General features: G+C 37.8%; 2 protein-coding genes and 1 long non-coding RNA gene across 3 annotated transcripts; all 3 read right to left on the bottom strand.

Annotated features, from left to right (window-relative positions):
- Positions 1-3,522: 3,522 nt before the first annotated feature.
- Positions 3,523-8,128, bottom strand: LOC145894358 (histone-lysine N-methyltransferase Smyd1-like). Its single transcript, XM_082982918.1, has 11 exons — positions 8,093-8,128; positions 7,695-7,902; positions 7,122-7,343; positions 6,879-7,036; positions 6,638-6,755; positions 6,436-6,574; positions 6,114-6,232; positions 5,656-5,755; positions 5,382-5,512; positions 5,012-5,089; positions 3,523-4,767 (listed from the first exon to the last, which is right to left on the bottom strand). The coding sequence occupies exons 2-11, from the start codon at positions 7,872-7,874 to the stop codon at positions 4,618-4,620; spliced, it is 1,395 nt and encodes a 464-aa protein (XP_082839044.1). The 5' UTR covers positions 7,875-7,902; positions 8,093-8,128; the 3' UTR covers positions 3,523-4,617.
- Positions 8,129-9,696: 1,568 nt separating this feature from the next.
- On the bottom strand, positions 9,697-13,610 carry LOC145894905 (uncharacterized). Its single transcript, XM_082983573.1, has 12 exons — positions 13,445-13,610; positions 12,863-12,976; positions 12,477-12,674; positions 12,088-12,186; positions 11,779-11,844; positions 11,650-11,704; positions 11,502-11,546; positions 11,305-11,436; positions 10,954-11,027; positions 10,730-10,838; positions 10,458-10,500; positions 9,697-10,372 (listed from the first exon to the last, which is right to left on the bottom strand). Exons 1-12 carry the CDS (start codon positions 13,472-13,474, stop codon positions 10,198-10,200), a joined length of 1,140 nt encoding a protein of 379 aa, XP_082839699.1. The 5' UTR covers positions 13,475-13,610; the 3' UTR covers positions 9,697-10,197.
- A 469-nt stretch (positions 13,611-14,079) lies between these two features.
- LOC145895175 (uncharacterized) lies at positions 14,080-17,988 on the bottom strand. The gene is made up of 4 exons (XR_014401602.1): positions 17,855-17,988; positions 17,655-17,719; positions 16,758-16,836; positions 14,080-14,929 (listed from the first exon to the last, which is right to left on the bottom strand). It is a non-coding gene; the product is annotated as an uncharacterized LOC145895175 (long non-coding RNA).
- Positions 17,989-18,613: the final 625 nt, after the last annotated feature.

The raw sequence follows: 18,613 nt of genomic DNA, 5'->3' as shown, positions 1-18,613 counted from the left end.
CATTGAGGATTAGACACGCAACTGCACACATCTCAGCCTATTCTCCCAACTATCTGTTTGTCAGACAAACCCCCTCCACAACATGCCCCGTTTTGTTCACAATATCTTAGTGATCTGTCGATCTTAATATAACGCATGTATCGGATTGCTGGCTTTTGCGGTTTCCTCAACAAACCGAGTTAATGACGCTGTGGCATGAATCAGTGCAAAAACAAATTTTAAGGGGAAAATAATGTTCCTCCATTGATCATTTCCAGTGGAGGGATAAGAAGGGTTCAGCATTAACGCGTAGCAACGTAGTTTTTTGCACTGTTCTATAACACCGCCCCAATTCGTACCTCAATACGTAAAATGCTTTGTCGTATTATGGTTGCAGAAAATTCTGTGCCGCGCCATCTGTCATATAGGAGCAATTAAAGTGTAGCGTGACATAAAAGAAAAACCCAGTGGTTGCAATATCTTATTATCAGCTCTGATATCAGACATTACGAGCAAAAGCACATGAGCGCACGACGCCAACATCTGCAATATGTGGATCACAGTCTATTCCTATCCACACTTAGCCGGTCCTTAGAGATCTAGTGATCTTTTCTCCCAACACCTCTCGGTCAGACGTCGTGGAGGTTGGCGCCATTAGCACCAAGCTGGAGTAAAGTCTGTTGATGAATATTCCCCTGTGTCGTCGTGATTTCATCCGAGTTAAGTACTTGTCTGTTCCGGTTATTGTCACCATCAATACATTTGTTATGAGGTACCTTGTTCGGTTCAACCATTTCTCCATCGTTATTACGTCCAGTTTAAAAAACCTTTTTACCACAATAACATTGGCCTTAACAGGCAAATTCAATCGCCTCATTATGCTACAGGCAAGTTTCGCTATAACCAGGAAAGTCAAGCTTGGAAAATGTGTGGAAAACATCGGTGCCACTATGGTCTTGCTCTCAGTTTAGCACCCCAGACGCGAGTAATTCTCTATTATGTCTCCCTGTTAACTTTTCGGACAGGACACACGAATGTCCCACTTCCTGGTACTACATTACCTTCAGGCGCAGCCGACATTTCCACGCAAGGTATAATCAAATCACTTTTGCACTTTTTGCACACAAGTTACTGCGCACATGAATAGCATAGACGTGATATATAAAATGGCATGTGGGCAACGACAAAACCATGAGGTTTTTTTAACAGTAGCTCATGTGAAGGTGATTTTCTCCCAGGGAATCTCCGTCTGTCGTATATCCTATGGAATCGCAGCCAGTCGCACTTGGTGGGTGGGCTGGAACGTCACAATCAATAAACATAGATAAAAAGAAGACAAATACAATAAGCTAAAAACAAAGGGTTGCAAAACTGCTGCAATATAATTACGTCATTACGTCAACGCCGGCAGTGAAGGGAACGTTTGACAGCAATTATCGCATTTCGATTATCATTAGCGCATAAGTAATTGGATAGTCTTCGTTCTTGAAGCCAATTTGTTGTTTACCTTTTGAAATTTAACGCGCCATGACCTTATGCGAAAATTTATAGAAAATTAATGGTTTCTGTTAAAACTGTTCAACTCAAACACGCTGGCGTGCTAATTTTTATCTTATAACATATTCCCGTGCCAACGTTTGGCAAATTATGTTTTTCTAATACTCAAAAAGTGTTTTTTTGCAAGAAATAAAACATTCAGTACCACATGAAAAACCTGTATTTATTCAATTTAGTTTAAAAAGCTGCACTAAACATTTCTGGAAGCAAATTTTTCCCGGCCTTGTGGTTTTTTTTTAAGCTGTTCAAGAGCTGCGTTATATCAATACCCCCTCCCTATTAGCCACACTGATCCGACCAAAATCGTCCACCACCGAGCCATAACACTCATAATCTGTATTAAATAAACAAAATGCACGTTTAGATGCACGAAAGTCCAACATCGTCACCTTTTTACAGAAATATGCACACTTCTATTTTGTCAGGACCCGGCTCGTGAAAATGAGTAAGGTATAGCAATCTTATGTTGAGCAATGTGGAGCCAATAATATGAATTGTGGCCGTTTGGTCAGCAAAGTCGTCTTATAGTCACACAAACTTATGTTAAGGTTGCCAGACGTCAGAATTTTGCCAAACATGTTCGGAATTTTGTGAACGGAGCAGAAACAGTTGGCAGCTTATTGCTGTAATTTAACAAATTTTAGACTTGTACAACATTTACGTACTCCAGTGACACCTGGTGGATATGATATTATTGGCCGATATTTAGCAGCATTCGTCCTCGTGTGCGAATCATTTTATGCGCAAATTGGTAAAGATACGAGACCCTGTGTATCATGTGAAGCTGGCAACGAACCCAGTTCTGGACGTGGCCCAAAACATTTACTTTTACTGAAGATCAAAGACAGTTTTTGTTGGAATTGAAGAGCTATAGTCTTATCTACTGAAGAAGTGGGGATTCAACAAATGGACTCTTTTTACTTTTCCTTGCGTATCGTTGCAAAATAACTATCATGGTGGTTGGAGTAAAACCTGTTTTCTGACTCTTTATGGTAGATAAACCTGCATATTATTGGTTAGTTTGGAATCTAATTACTGAGACAAATGCAAGTTTGGGTAAAATTGGAGATGGTTTATTCAGCAACAAATTAGGAAATTGCAGAGTGTTTGTAATACTTGTAACGTTACGATATAAGACGACACATGTGAATAGTTCACAAAAAGTTGAAGAAAAGAAACAGCAAAGTAGATAGAAGGAGTGATTAGACGCCAAACACGTCACAAAAAATAAAGAAGTTTCTCGTGGTAGATTGCAAAATAAAGGGAAATTTAATTTGATTTGTTTTTATGAAAACATTTTATTTCAAGGAGATTTCTCGGTAACATGAAGTACACCAAAGTGTCCGAATACAATTGAAAAAAGAAACAGCACAGTCACAAAATAGTTTGGCATAACAGAAAATGTTCAAGCGAATGCTGTTTTCCTATTAAAAACAACAAAGTGGTTTAAGACTTGTATATTTTAAAACAGGTGAAAATGGAAAAAGAGAAGAAAGTTGTAAAGATTAAGGCGGGAGTGAATTAAAGGGAAAATTTGGAAAATAAGAAAGGAAAATCCAATAAAGAAAGATAGCAAGTGAGTTAAGACTTGAGTAAATTTGAAAAAGGGAAGAAAGCTAAGAAGAAGCGAAAGAAATAGAGAGAGACATGATGAAAGAGAGAGAAAGAAAGAAAGAGAGTGAGAGAGACACGATGAAAGAGAGAGAAAGAAAGAAAGAGAGTGAGTGAGACATGATGAAAGAGAGAGAAAGAAAGAAAGAGAGTGAGAGAAACATGATGAAAGAGAGAGTAAGAAAGAAAGAGAGTGAGAGACATGATGAAAGAGAGAGAGGGGTAAATAATGCAGGATAAAGAATGATATTTAATTGGGAAGTTGAAGCTCAATAATCATCAAATGTGTTGCATCAGTAAAATTATTTCAGTTAAAAGTTTGAAAAGAGAAGTGCAAGTTAAGATGACAAGTTGATGATGGATTTAAATTCCACACAACAAAATTTGAAATTAAAGTCCTTTCAGGCCAGTTATTTTCACGTAAAAATATATTTTTGAGAATATAAGTTTAGTTTAGTTAAAAAAAGTAGCGCAACAGCACAAAGAGAAGATCTGAAAATAAAGAGAAGAGTTTATAAGAAGGAAAGTAAGAAAAAGCGAGAGGAGACGGAAACGAAAAAAAAGTAAAAGAACTAAAGAGAAAAAAAGTACTGAGAAATGCGCCGTGTAGAAAGTGAAAGAGTGTGAAAGAAAAATAGCTGGTTGCAGTGAAAGAGAAAAGAAATAAATTGAGGCCGAAGCACCGAATGGGGAATCACCTTTAAATCGAAATATAAAGAGAAAATTTTAAACTGAGCAGAAATAAGGGTAAAATCAAAATAATCCCGTAAATTGTGCCAATTTATTAGGGTATTTTAATAAGAAAGTAGATTTAAAGGATAAAAGAAATAAGAAAAATTTTAGAAAAAGAAGAAAAGGGAAAACCATATTATCGAATTTTAAGAGATATTTAATGAAAAGTGATTTAAAGTAGTGCGATAAATAGAAGAGAGAGAAGAGGAAGAAAAATAGAAGAAGGCAGCTTTATAGAAAAAACAATAAAGGAAATTTAAAGGAAAGGAGATCCAAAATAGGAAAAGGCTAGAACGTTGTTTGAAGAAAAAGTTTTTGAAAGTGTTCTAATGAAGACGCATAGAGCAGAAGAGAAACAAGAAAAGGTGAAGAAAAAGGAATAGAAAGTAAATTCAAGAAGTGAAATTGAGGCCTAAAAACAGTGAAGAGAAGGAAAAGAAGAAGAAGAAAAAGAGAAGTTGGATAGAAAAGAAATACAGAGTAGAAGCCGGGTTTTAGCCAAAAAAAATTCACGAAATTTCAGATAAAAGTAAGAACACAACAATTATATCGCAATTCGACAACATAACATTAAATAAGTTGAAAATACCTGGCGTCTAAAACGTAGTGAACGGATTACCATCGCCAAGTCCAATACCGTAAAAAATGTACACCACAGTCAGACACACATTGTACGCCATAATCACCCATTAGGTCATTGTTTTTAACTTCCTTTGTCATCTTAACGGTCACATACATTCAAAATGCCTCTGGAAGTCTCAATCCAGCTCTCTTCTTTGCCATCCTCATTTCGCGCTGAGAATTTTTGCTCATGTGCGACTCCATGCGGCATTGATGTATCAGGCCGAGTAGTTCTTTGAACATAGTGTGGTCCTCGCCGAATGTTTTCTATTCAAAACAATGCGTCTGGTTGATTAATTGTTTTATCGTCCAGTTTTGTTGTGTTGTAGCGTTGTTGGTTACCGTGAAAAATTCCCACTTTTACAAATTAAAAAAAAACACATAAGAATCCTTTACAAACTGCAAAAATTATGCGTGTGTGTTGGAAGCTATAGTGCGCAGATATTTTTGGGATTTTTTCCCAAAGCGAAAAAAAAAACGTTGACGTCAAAATAGAAACCGTAAGTCTAACCGAAATGATGGAAGCAGCTCTTCCGAGAGTTTGGTGTGCTGTCTCGTTCTGCTGCAGTTGCCACTGAAGTATTCCCACCTACAAGATAGATCTTCCTGTAACGTTTCGTTACCAACAACAAACCGGTATTAAGTTATATAACCTTTACGGTTTGAAACGTGCTCGTGCCATTCTACTTCATTTATGTGTTGTTATTCTGCGTAGTTGTTTTTTTTACGCAAAATACGCACGATTCGATTTGAGAAATTTTCCGTACACTCTTTACAAAACATTATTCAGTGCAAATTTTGGTGTGGGCGGTTTAGCCATCACACGTGATCGGTTTATGAACCAGTTGTTATACTAGACAGGTGTTCTCCCAGGTACTTACCCTCATGAGATACATGCCAAGTGTGGGATGGATTTTCGGGAGGAGTTTTTCGTAAGCGGCGGCAACCCGTTCGGCATATTGCAATGCCGAGTCTTGCCTTCTGAGGTAGGACTGCACTTCCACAGCCAAATCTGTCAAAGATATGTATTCAAGCTGGATGCACCTCTGGTTAGCTACCGTTTTACACGATTTAAGAACTTTACGATAGATATTTGCTATAAAAAATATCCACACGTGAACTTGACTGGGCTTGAAATAATGAATTTTTGCTTACTTAAAATTGAGAGCTTGAAAACGTTGGTGTCCGCGATGACGCAATCCTGTTGTGCGAGGGTTCCCAAAACTTGGTTGCTCATTCGTTCCCAGTTGTGTCTCTGCATTAGCGAAGATAAGTTTTATTACAAGATTTGAATCCTACCGTTCTGTAAACTGAAACAGCTCATCCAGGTGGATAAATGAGTGGATAGATGTGCACTTTGATATTTTAATCAGAATTAAATTTGAAGGTCAAAAAAGATACGGTGAAATTTGAGTTTCGATCCAGTATCAAATAATAACAAGGTTATTATTTCAAAACTATACAGTACAATATAATACAATAGCGTTTATTTGACCATCGCCCATACGAAAACTAATCCTACACCCAAAGCGTTTTTTACCAACGATTCAACTACACGCGACATATTTTTTTTGCATGTTAGTAAAAAAGCGTATGATTCAGGTTTCAGTTACCTCCTTGCTTTTATTGATTCGCTTCAGCATGTCCTTAGAGAACTGGTTGATGTACTTAACACTTTCCTCTTTAATGTCCTCAGAAACCAGAGCTTGTTTCAAATCCTCGCTTTCCCCACCTTTAGATACAGTCGTGTTATCACCAGTATTGCATTTTTTTAAAACATCCAAATTGAAAACAGACTCGTACAACATAAACAGTGGATTATGATTTTAGTGTTTTATCGTGTATTTACATGCCCTATTCCAATGTCCACGGTAACACTGTAGTTAGGATACTTCTGGAAAACTATTGTTGAATTAAACAAGAATTACAAGTTACCGTTAAAGCATAGATTGCATTGGCAATCAAAGTAATACTGGGAGGCCAGTTTTTCCTTGCGCTCCTCCGTCTTTTCCATGCAATCCACGTAGCTGATACACAACTCTTCATTCTCTTCTATGGGTCGCATTGCTCTCAGCTGTGTTTGACACCGCCACGTTAGTCCAGTTGTCCAATAATGTGTGTATTCAATTTGTCTCACCTCCAGGTTTATGCCGTTATTCGTGGCGACGCAGTTTGGGTTGCAGTCATGGTTGAGCAACGACGCCAATGGGTAAATCCCCACTCCGATACTTTGAAGGCCCTTGTGGTCGTTTAGTCTGAAATTAGCATTTGAAAATGAGATATGCAGGAATTGACAATACTTGTAACCCTTTGTCGCAAAACACGTATTTCATACCAAACCGTAAGCTCTATGTTGGTCATAAAGGAATGCAACCTACCCTACGGCGTTACAGTCGATAATTGCAAACAGATGAAGCATGTCGTCATCATTCTCAGGCATTGCGTCGTACGTGAAGTAATCACCGAAGCTGTAAACTTTTTCATCGAGGTCTCCGCGTTCCTCCTTTGTTCTTTTACTCAGATGGTCGACAAGCTCCTGATTATTACGCAACATTGAAATTATTTTTTTAAACGACACAATTTTTGAAATTTTGCTTACGTGTAGCAACAGCCGTATTTACCTCGACTTTGAATTCTTCCTTATCCGCAGTTTGGTTGCGTTTCCACAGTATCCTAGCAACCATCCTCGTTTGGTCGACCGGCTGCCCCGGAAAAACCCGCTTGATTGCAGCGCATTCGGGTTTGTGGTCTTTCCACGCTTTTTTCTGGCATTCCTTGTTGCAATATCGAGCAAACTTGCATCCGCTACACTTTAGCAGCTGCTTGATAGCAGGTTTGTCTGGCTGAAAAGCGATAATAAACGGAGTTTAGACAGAGTGACCCTATCAAGAAGACATTGCATCTGCACTTCTGACGACAACTGACACAAGTAACTTTCTACTAATAAATTAAAATACTGGTAAAACATATAGCCATATACCCTTGTTCCAGAATCATACGGATATATTTTACTCAAAACATGTTCCACAAATATCTGAAAGGGGCAAATGCTCGAACGTTTTAGACGAGGAAATAAATTTCTTTGGCAGTCTCGCACATTCGCACCACCGTAACTAAGGCACTTTACGCAGAACCAATATTTATCTCCCTGTCCAAAATGACAGATGCCAAATTCCCAAAGGGTTGCTTCTCACCTGTCCAGGGCAAGCAAGGCAGAAGTGGCAAACAGTTTCCGCATGTGCGCCCATGATGACGTATGCATAGGGCAACTGGCGCATGATCAGCTGTCCGGTTTCAAATTTCTTGCCAGCGATTAAACCTCGCCCTTTGCATGTCGTTTCAATAATTTCCACGCCGGCATTGTATGGCTCCATTGCAAGTATTGCTTTGCTGATTGTAGGCCTATGTCACAAAATAGTCAAAAGTTTGGAATATAACGAACTCTTTATAAATTGGACCAAAACTCCACAGTTCAACTTAAAAACGCGACAACTATCAAAATGCAGTTGCTATATCACAAATCGCTCCTGCGTATACATTATAATTTGAACAATTTCCGCAAAGAAGAGACCAAAGATTATTACTCACTTACCTTTGCTGCTTCCAAATTACAATCCAAGATATAGTGGTAGAGTGCACAGCTCTTCTGAGAATCATTCATTCTATTTATACGCCAGCGCTGTGTGACGTCACACTTAGAGATAACAGCTGCATCTGGAACTTTCGCCTTGTGTGAGTGGAGATGTGTGGAAAATAGCAAACTGGTTTGCACTTTCGGTTGAAGAAATTCGCACACTTACCAGGGTTGTCATTTGGCCGTTTTCACGGCTAGATTTCAGAAATTTGGCCGTTTGGGGATTGGTTTGGCCGCGAAAAATCCGTTTGGCAGTAAAAAGAAACCGTTTGGCAGTAAAACGAAACAGAATTTTTTTGCTATATGCACTAAATTCACCACATTTTTGTGGTAATTTACAGCTTTTGTGCAAAGAAATGTTATCGGTGCAGCGGGATCATTTGTTTGAAAACACACTCCGTCCAAGTCGTGACGCTAATTTTTCCACTTTCGTTTTCGGTTAGATGGTTGTTTTATACTGAAAAACGTAAGTTGGTTAGATCGAATTTTGACCATACAGTATTGAAACGTGGTTTGGCCGTAACAGAAAAAAATTGGTGGCCAATAAAGTGTTTTAAGCATCTGGCAACGCTGACACTAACGATGCGGGACATGGTTCTATGGAGAGTTGTATACGTTAGATAAATTTTCTGGTGACTTGTTCGTATTTGTCATAAATGCAAACCGTGAACCTTTGTCTGTGATTTGAAAAGCACTTTTATTATATGTGGGGTGTTTACTGGTTTATTATCAGTGCATTGTTTCATATGCATGAACCAGTGGTGACTGTAAAAAATTCTCACCGGAACGATTGAAGGAACCCACTGTGATTACATTTTTAACTGGGTTAATGAAACAGACCGAGGGTGAATTTGTTGGAGAGAATAAAAAATATGTTTGTTTCGCTGCACATGACGTTTAACTTTGTTATCAGATGGAATCTACAAAATGCGAGCCCTGTTTGTTACCCATTTAACATCGGCTACCATGGTGTTTTCCTGATCCTGATTCGTCAATACATCAATATATCTTTCGCCAAAAAATTTACTTGCTAAACCAATAAAATAGGTATTTCCTGAAACCAGCCATCTTGTTACATCAAATTTTATTTTACGCTTTTAGTAAACAGATTGCAACAATTATAAATATTCGGATTCAATAATTTTCTGCAGTGGCACTTCCTGAACAGAAGATATAAATTTCCTAGGTACAGCTTTTGTCAAGTCCTTCACCTGAGTTAGGGTGAATCGCACCAAAACTTACTGAAACACAAACACCCTTCATCCAATATGGAGTTACGTTCGACATAACGGGACTCAGACAACTTTGTAGCAAATCGCCTAATTTCTGCTCACCCAAATTATTTTTTTAATGTTGGCAGAACATAGAAATGCTTTGGCCAGATCTGCCATAATCCCTAATTTTGGTAAGTTTATTACGTCAGAATTACATTAGAAACTGCTCTAAGAGAAGTGAATTTCGTGAAAATAGGTTTGTTCCACACATATAATAGGAATGTATTTTCAGTGCTATGTGGGGCAGCGGTTGCTCTCACTAAGTGCTTATTTCTCACAAACGTCGGCAACGTTCTCTTCGCTTCGAATTGTTTACATCCATATTTTTGGTGAGCGAAATATATCTGTACCGGTTAATTATGATAAAGGCGTGATAGCAAAGAAATTTTCCATGCAGCACTGGTGCAGTCCATAAAGAAATAAAACCTGTTCACAAATACTAGAGTTTGCTTCGCTCGTCCTGCTTGCTTTGATGACAGAAAGTCACGACAACACATCACGATCATACAAGATTGTTGGTGTCTTATAAAGCACCAAGTTTGCAACTATATCATGATTTCGGCAACACGGAAACGCGGTTTGCAGCAACAGCGTCAACAACAATATTGTAGCTATGGCACAACAACGAAAATGTATAACGTAACAAATATGCACCCCTAAAGCACCAGGAGCAGAAACAAAATAAAGCGTTTAAAAGTTCAAGGTAAAGTGGAATTAAAAATACGGATCTGATAAAAGCAAAAGGAGCAATGGACAAAAATTTGTGACGTAATTTGTTGATTGCGCGCGTCACCTTCTGGCTTGCTGCAGCTGTTCAAGCTGCTGTTTCCACAATTTGGCCTCCTGCTCTTTGCGGAGCAGCTTTTGGCGGTAGATTTCAACCTCAGTTTGAGCAGCCGCCAGTTGGCGCTGAAGGGCGTCCTCCTTGGTGACGTCCAAGTTAGGTGTGATGTGGCCACGTGATCTAGATTGGGGAAGTTCTGTTAATCAAGTGTTCTGATACATTCCTGCACTAAGTTTTCTACGGTATTGCACATGGGTGTACATACTCTAAAGTGGTTTTCCGTCGTTTTGTCAGTGGCGATTTCCGCACTGAAAAAATGTTTTTGTTAGAAAGCACATACAAATAACAGGTAACATTACCAATACACCTCATCAATATGTGGGACTTTCACAAAAAAAATAATATATGTGACATGCGTTTTGACCTATTGGATCCTATCATGGCAAATTGGTCACTATTAATGATCCAGATAAACAGCCGAGCGAAGATTATTGGCTCCATTGCAAGAATAAGAAAAAGTGGCCAAATAACACTTACTTTGTTTGGTCTTTCCAGGGGATAAAAGAATCGTAAATGCCTGTTCATTGAGACCGATGTTGGTTGCGGCCGGCGTCAAAGCATTGGGAGGTAATTTTAGGGATACAATCTTTTACAAAAAAACATTGCCTTCAATTGATATTTAATTGCACTTTGACGTTACACAGAAGTAGTAGGTAGATTTATTCCAAGAAAACACTGGTACACCTCACTGTAAATAATACCTTTTGCCCATTATCTTGTGCAGAAGATGGAAGGACTATTTCCAAATTCTTTTCATTTTCTTTGGATGAGCGATCTACAAAAAGACACACACTGTATGACAGGCAACTTTTCCACGTGCGTCACACATTTGAAATGACAAAATATTGTGTGACTTTATTTCATTGGCAATGTCGCTCAATGCAGTCATGTTACAATTGTTAAATCACACCCTTGAAAACAAAGCACCAGGGCAGTGGGAGGCAATTGGAAACCACTGATTAATAGCAACAAAACATAAATGGCAACAGACACCTATTAGATCAAAACAGTAACCCTATTGCTTATATTTACCTACATTGACAACATTTTACCTTGCTCAAAAACTTGTGCCCAGGCAAGCTTGCCTCCCTCAGACAAAGTGATGGTGTTAGCTCCTTCTAGTAAAACCGGGGTACCACCTTGTACACTGTTGGCCAGCTCTTGCTGCAGCCAGGTAAGCTGATCTACACAATATTGTACCCATCAAATGTTCTAACTGGGCGTAAATTTCAAGGAAAATAAGTTTTACCTGTTAGGTTTGCTGTTTGAAATGAAGGATTTTCACTGGAGGATTCTGAAAATGTTGCAATAGTTAGTTGTTCATTGACAACCAATTAGTGTTGAAAAAAAAAATAATATTTGCATTTGAATGTTACAATTTCTTGTGCTGACTTTACCTTGCGATGTGGTGGGTGCACTTTCCCTGTAAATATCTTCAGTGCTTGTATAACCCTAAACGACAGTTTTTTGTTAAAATGTACATTTATTCTATGAAAATCCATTTTGTAACAGTGCCATGTACTTACTTTTAAATACTCAATCATTCTGTAATCGCAAACATCCTCAGCACTCTCCATTGGACTTTTGTCAAACTAGAAATAAACAAGCATATATATATAACGGTTCAGGAGTATGTTGGCTGAACCATAAGACATACTTGGCCTCATTGTACAGTTACATTTTTTCACACAAACCGTCCTTTCATTTTACATTGGTCAATATTATAGTTTGTAAATAAAGTTATTTAACCAGTGACAAGTAAGAGTGGTTATCACAACTGTACGTTTATTTACTTTCACCGATTCAAACAACAATGTTTAGGTGGTAAGATTCACCTTATTTTTGCTCCTACTTTCAGCATTGTTGTCAATCAGAAGTTTTGCCATGTCAAGATTTTGTTCCACCACTGCCCAATGTAATGGAGTCATATCCAGCTGTCGCACAAAAATACCTAGTTTTACAGAGCAGTGGTTCTAAACCTTTATAAACTTGTGATCTGTATATAAATTTAATCAGCTTTGGCGGCCAGCTGCTTTTATAGAATCCTGTCTAAACAGATTGAACTATGCATTTAACATCACATTTTCTGTACTTAATAATACGAGCTAAACACCACTTAAACAAAGTTTCTGAAAGGTAAACTAGGGGCATACACTTTATTGAAGATATTAAGGAATTTTAATTGTTCAAATTTCGTTACTGAACTTACAACCAAATGACTTACCATGTCACGAGCATTTACATCTGCACCAAAATCTATTAGCATTGCAACTATGTCCCGATGTCCAAACTGTGCAGCAAAATGCATTGGAGTTTTGTCAACTTTAGTTCTGCCATCCCAGGATACCCCAGCACGAGTCAAAAGCCTTGCACATTCGAGGTGGCCATTCATACATGCATAGTGCAATGGGGACATGCCAAGCTAAAAAACATTTTAAACAAATTTTATGCATATTAAATAAAAATATAAAACATGTTCTTTTCATATTGCCAACTTCAGAACTGTGTTCTGTACAACCAAAAGCAAATGTTGCATTACATTTTGGGTAATAATCAAGCAAATAATTTTAGACAAAACATTTAAATATAACATTAAAGTTTTTTTTTTACCCAGTTGGCAGTAAAAGAGGCTCCTTGCAATAGCAATGATTGCACTTGCTTGTCATCTCCATCCTCAGCAGCTTTTAACAGATGCTTGCCAAGTGTCGACAAAACACTTTGTTGCTGCAATGGTATTTGATTTAATAATTACAAGCAAAATATGGTCTGAGATGAAACAGCATGTATTAAAGTTCCAGATACTAAATAAAGCATGCTACACCTTGTCATTTACACTTTAATGCAGAAGTTTATTTTCCTTGTATATTTAATATAAATCAAAATGCAACAGTTGTACAGAGTGTATGTTGATAACAACATGCATCTGCATAAATTTAGGTGCTCTTTCAGTATTAATATTGTTCCATGTAAAATGTAAATTAATCGTTTAACAATCGTCTGCAATTTACACATTTAGCCTAATTTCCATTTAGAAGCACTTCGCGATGTTTGGTGACGCATAAAAATACATATCAGGCGGACAAAAACAAATAAAGATTGAGGTTAATTAGCAAGATTAGCGGGAACGAAGCAGGGGAATTCGAAATGCATTTAATCGGAAACGGAAATGGAAGCTACGTAACCAGCACTTACCGATGTTGATTGCCCGATTATTTTTGACATGGCGGGCGTTGGCCGCTGGTATGTCGCTAAATTATCCAATGAATTTTTAATTCATTGTTGGCATAAGTTTAGCAGCAAAATAAAAAAACATTGATATTCTGTTTCTTATCTCGGATTTTCTTCCATGAAATGTTCCCACAATGCCACACTAACATATTCACAACTATTCAATAAAAATGTTTGTTGGATTGGACTTTCTGGTTATTTCACATCTTTCGGTCACCAAAATATAAATACGCATGCTTTTACATTTATTTTAACAATTGAAAGCAGCTATAAACCAAATTAGGAAAAAAAATTAAAAATTAAAATAAAAAACACCCCACTGAAAAAACACTTCCAGACTTCTATGGGCTTATGTATTTTTTTTCTATTGAGAAGTTGGTTGTTTTTTTTTGTTTAAACTACGGTGGCACATCGAAGCGACCTTTTTCGAACATAGTAAAAAATTGTAAAGCTGCGTTGATCCAGCTTGGTTGTCGTGACATGTAGGCTTGGCCTGCGATAGCATGTGGAATTGCATTTCTTTATTTTAATTATTTTAGCGTTGCTTTGAGAGAACCTTTGAAGTATGAAAGATTGACGCAAAACCTTTTCACAACGGTTTATTAAACAAATCAGATGCGTCACAATAAACACTTGACAATACTTTTTTCACACACAACTTACTGGAACTTTTGTAAACTGTTTGCCATTGGTATACTCGTATATGAGATTCAACAAAAAGTAACAGTGTTTGGTCAGTTGATATCCATATAACATTTGGAGTTATGCAGCCGATAACGCCAGGTTTACCATATAAACGTTGAGATATTTCCTCACATGAAAACAAAAAGTGCCCAATTATTGAACAAGGTAATTAACTGACATAAACGGTCAAGAATCGTTATTTATTGAATATGGTAATTCTATATTATGGCTTCATCTGTATTGAACTGGTAAAATTACAAAAACCCACCTATGGTGACTATTTCAAGGCGGATTAATGTCTCGGCAAAAACGGGAATTTCGGGGAATATAGGCTACAGCAAGACGAAAACATAAAAGTGGCAAGGGATTATAGTTAAATGAGGTTTTATCTACACGCATCTCCGAAAGTTTTTCTTTGCATTAGAGAGAAATTAGTGGGTTAATTCATGAGCTGTTCCAAATTGAGGTACACATTCGGCTGGACGTTAAATAAAAGCACAAGCTTTATTTAATAAAACGGTGTTTGCTTACTAAAGGTACGGGAATGTAAACTTCAATAGCCATATTAAATAATCTTCTTGCTTTGATCATGGAACTTTGCGAAATCATGAACTTTGACAAGTATAAAGTGTACAAAAAATCCAGCCATCAAGTCAAAAATACAAAAATACAACATTTTACAAGATTGGGTATTGCAATAAACTCATCCCAGGAAGGTTTTGACTCCGATGCACTTGAGCTTGTAGCGGCAAAACTTGCAAATCACTGAAAAACATTTGTAAATTGTTAAATATAGTTTCTCGGCAACTGTAAGTTATGTGTCTAGTGAAGCAAAACTTACAGGCGTCCAAAATGTTTGATAAAGCCCGATTAAAGATAAATAAATAAACACAAAATTTAATTGTTTTTAACGTTGTAATTTCCGTTGTTCTGTCGAGTTAATATTGTTTGCGTCCAATGGTAGGCTTACATTAAGGGGTATTTATTTATAGGCAACACATATAGCTCAATTTTTCCGCTCACATCACAGCATAAAATAGAGCACATGTTATAAGCGAATGGTCAAAAACCTCTACCAGCACGCAGCAGCGCTTCTACAGGCCACACAAAAACAACTACTACAACTTTTTTATTTTTAAATGGTTTGCTATTCGTCAGTTCGACGATTAGACAACCAGAATAGAATTGTTTAGTTGTCCGTGTCTGAACCTTACGCGGAATGTCCCAATCAACACAGTATCTGAACTTAAACGTTAAAGAGCACAAAGGCCCTTTATTGCAAGGCCCCTTAATTATAGTATAAGGTTCACATTAACCTATCAAGCGGTTTATATACGAAAAGCGCTCTGTACCTTATAAGGACCTTCACGGCCATTCGTTGCTCAGCAAGCGTGCAAATATTTTCACGTATGTTTGATGCATCAATTATGTGGCCCAGACGTTGAAGAGCGAAAATTACCTTGTAATTTTCTTCAATTCTTAGTTTTGAGATAATTCACAATTTGTGGCGACGAATGCAGAAATGGGAAGGAAAGCTTAGACCACGTTTTGAGACCTTATGGTTTGATATAAGGCTGTGCCGAACCGAATCCCGAATATTCGGATTTGGCCGAATAGCGGGTGTTTTTCAGTGTCCAAACGAATCCGAATATTGACTTCGAATCCTACGTTTATTGTGTTTGACTCAAATTTAAGCAACGATATTTCGAATCGCGCGTTGTCGTTGGGATTTATACACGAACATGGGATTATAGGAAACAAACACTGACATAGGAACACAACTCACGGATTTTCTCATAATTCTGAGTATAAAGAGACTGGCCCAAATTGTTAATAACACTGTCATGTTTAAATAAGACGTTTCGACAAAAACTTGTGATGACACTGGCATGTTTAACGCATAAATAAGGACATTATAATGAAATTATGTTGCCATACCGAAAATATAAACGACGCGTGTGATTTTTTACGACCAATATGGATATTTGTGACGTCATTAAATATACGAATTTGGTCAAGATTCGGCCGAATAGGGACCGAATCCGAATATTCAATGACGTCATAAATCTTCATGTTGGTCGAATCTTTTCTGTTTTGGCGCATCCCTAGTTGTGATGCGACCTGCTTTGCACCATAATCGAAATGGACGACCGAAATATCCATCGCTTGACGAAAGAACATATTCGCTCGAAGAGATCGCTCAACAGGATATTGGGAAGGTGCTTCGTTCCGCCGCGGCGAAATACCTCTTATTCTGGTGACCATGAAAAACCTCGCCAAGTAGTTCAAAGTTTTATAGACGAAGCGTCACACAACAATACAAAAGAGGCCGAATTTGCGAAGAGAAAGTAAAAAAACTAAAGACCACTATCCTCGCATGCGGCTCAAGCAAAAGAAAGGGCACTGACTCATAGAGAAACAAAACTTCACAACAGGAATTCATCCATGGACTCAAGTGAATAAGAGAATAAATCGTTGTTCAGAACAGAACCAACATTAATTAAATGCTAAATGGCAATTTGTTAAAAAAGTTCGCTGGTAATTAAGCCATATGTAGTTAAGCACGGTTAATCCAATTATAGAGATTCCTTACTTTGATTGAATGGTAACTTCACATCTCCGCATTTGTAGGCGTAGCCGTGATGCTTTGCGTGGCAATGACAGGAGCAACCCTGATAATACACGAAAAACTAGACGTTAAGCAAGGCAATATATAGTATAAGACCTAATGTCTGAGTTGCCGGTATAGGAGGTTAATGCTTTCCAAAAGCCGATAATTATTCCACAAACCTGTTACTCAAGTTGCCCTATATGACAGCTCAGTTTTAATCAGGTTTTCTGATTGAGGAAATTCCTTTGCAAAACGTGAAATTATTGAAGTGTTGGTCAACGTAATTTAGGGCAATTGCCGGTAATGATCGATGCTGCGTCGACGACCACGCCACGTGTACATGTTGCGTCGCTAATTAATATGTGGGTTTGTTTGGAACCGACACACACGAATACGATTGTTAATATCGTCATGTTTTTTCTTCCATTGGTAAAAACTCAGGCGGAGAAAAAGCAAAGCAGGGTTAAAAATTTACAGCCAATAAATTATGCGATACTATTTTTCCTGTGTCTTCAAACAAACCGAGAGCCGCGGGTTTTCGGATAACATATTTGTGGTTTTAAGATAAGGTTCACGTAATGTATCATAACAATGTTGTGTGGTATTTAGGCCTCGACACAATCGCTCACGATATTTAAATGTTCCCGAAAATCCAACAATACTTTCATTTTTTTTCAGCCTAAGGGCACGCGTCAGCTATGTAGCGATATGCATAACACCGATTTGGACTGGTTTGTTTTGATGTCAAACTAAATTCTTTGAATAAAATGTACTATGACGGACCGTTATGGTATCGTCTGAAACCCAAAATCATGAGGACCAACATTGCCCATACGCTGCTACCACATTCGTGAACCCATTTTGTCAATCAAAACTCACCAGGTGGAATATTTGGGACTTTCTTGTGATTTGAGTGAGTCTCTGACATATGTTTGTCACCTGATCTATACAGCAAAAAAATTAGAAACGTGTTATTACATACATTGCTACTAAATATCGGCGTATTTGCATTGAGAGGACGATTTAAAGATTGGACGCCATTGTATTCAGTTGAAACAATTACAGTTTAAATAACTTACGCCTTCTCCTTGATGCAGTTGCTGCTGCCACGACAAGAGCCAAAACAAGGAACAATATTTGATACTTCATCATTTCTAACTTTCTTTCTTGCCTGTAAGCTTATCGACAAAAACAGTTTGATATTAAACAACCTAAACACAAAAAATAGCGTTTGGAAAAACCTTTTTATAAATCGCATCGTTGAAGCGTTGTTGATTTAAATCAGACGACTGCGTTTTTTTTTAATCGACTTATGTTTTAAGGTGTGCGTTAACCTCAACTAAACTCCATCGTCTCTGCTGCTTTGAAACTTTTCATACTGGAGTAGTCTACACGAAAATATCTCGCAGTTAAGGTATCCGACCCACCACATAATGCTATAATTTGTGCTCGGTCGATTATCGAAATCCCAACCTTACTTTATTACGCTCGTTCTGTTTATTCCATTTTCTTATCGTTTTGCACAAATGTGCTGCCAAAGGGCGGCAAAAAATGAAGCCCGGCATCACTTGCCGGGCATTTGTGCCCGAGAAAAAAAATCGAATGACGAAGCTTATATAAAGGCGTGCGAAGCCCGACAGAAAAAGGACAGGTTCGAGACTAACTTCAAATTTTTCGATAACTTTCTTCATCCCATTAAAATCGTTTCAAGAATTTTCCCCAAAAGACGTGGGCACAAGATACGTCTTATACACATATAGCAAAGACCATAATTGCAGATAATACTCGCGACGGTGGTTTGGAATTGCAATGTGTTGCGTTGCGAGCCTCCTACGTAC

The sequence above is a fragment of the Ascidia mentula genome, chromosome 3 (assembly GCF_947561715.1).
Source record: "Ascidia mentula chromosome 3, kaAscMent1.1, whole genome shotgun sequence".
Taxonomy (NCBI): domain Eukaryota; kingdom Metazoa; phylum Chordata; class Ascidiacea; order Phlebobranchia; family Ascidiidae; genus Ascidia; species Ascidia mentula.
The sequence above is the reverse complement of the archived record's forward strand: the minus strand, read 5'-3'. Positions and strand labels throughout refer to the sequence as shown.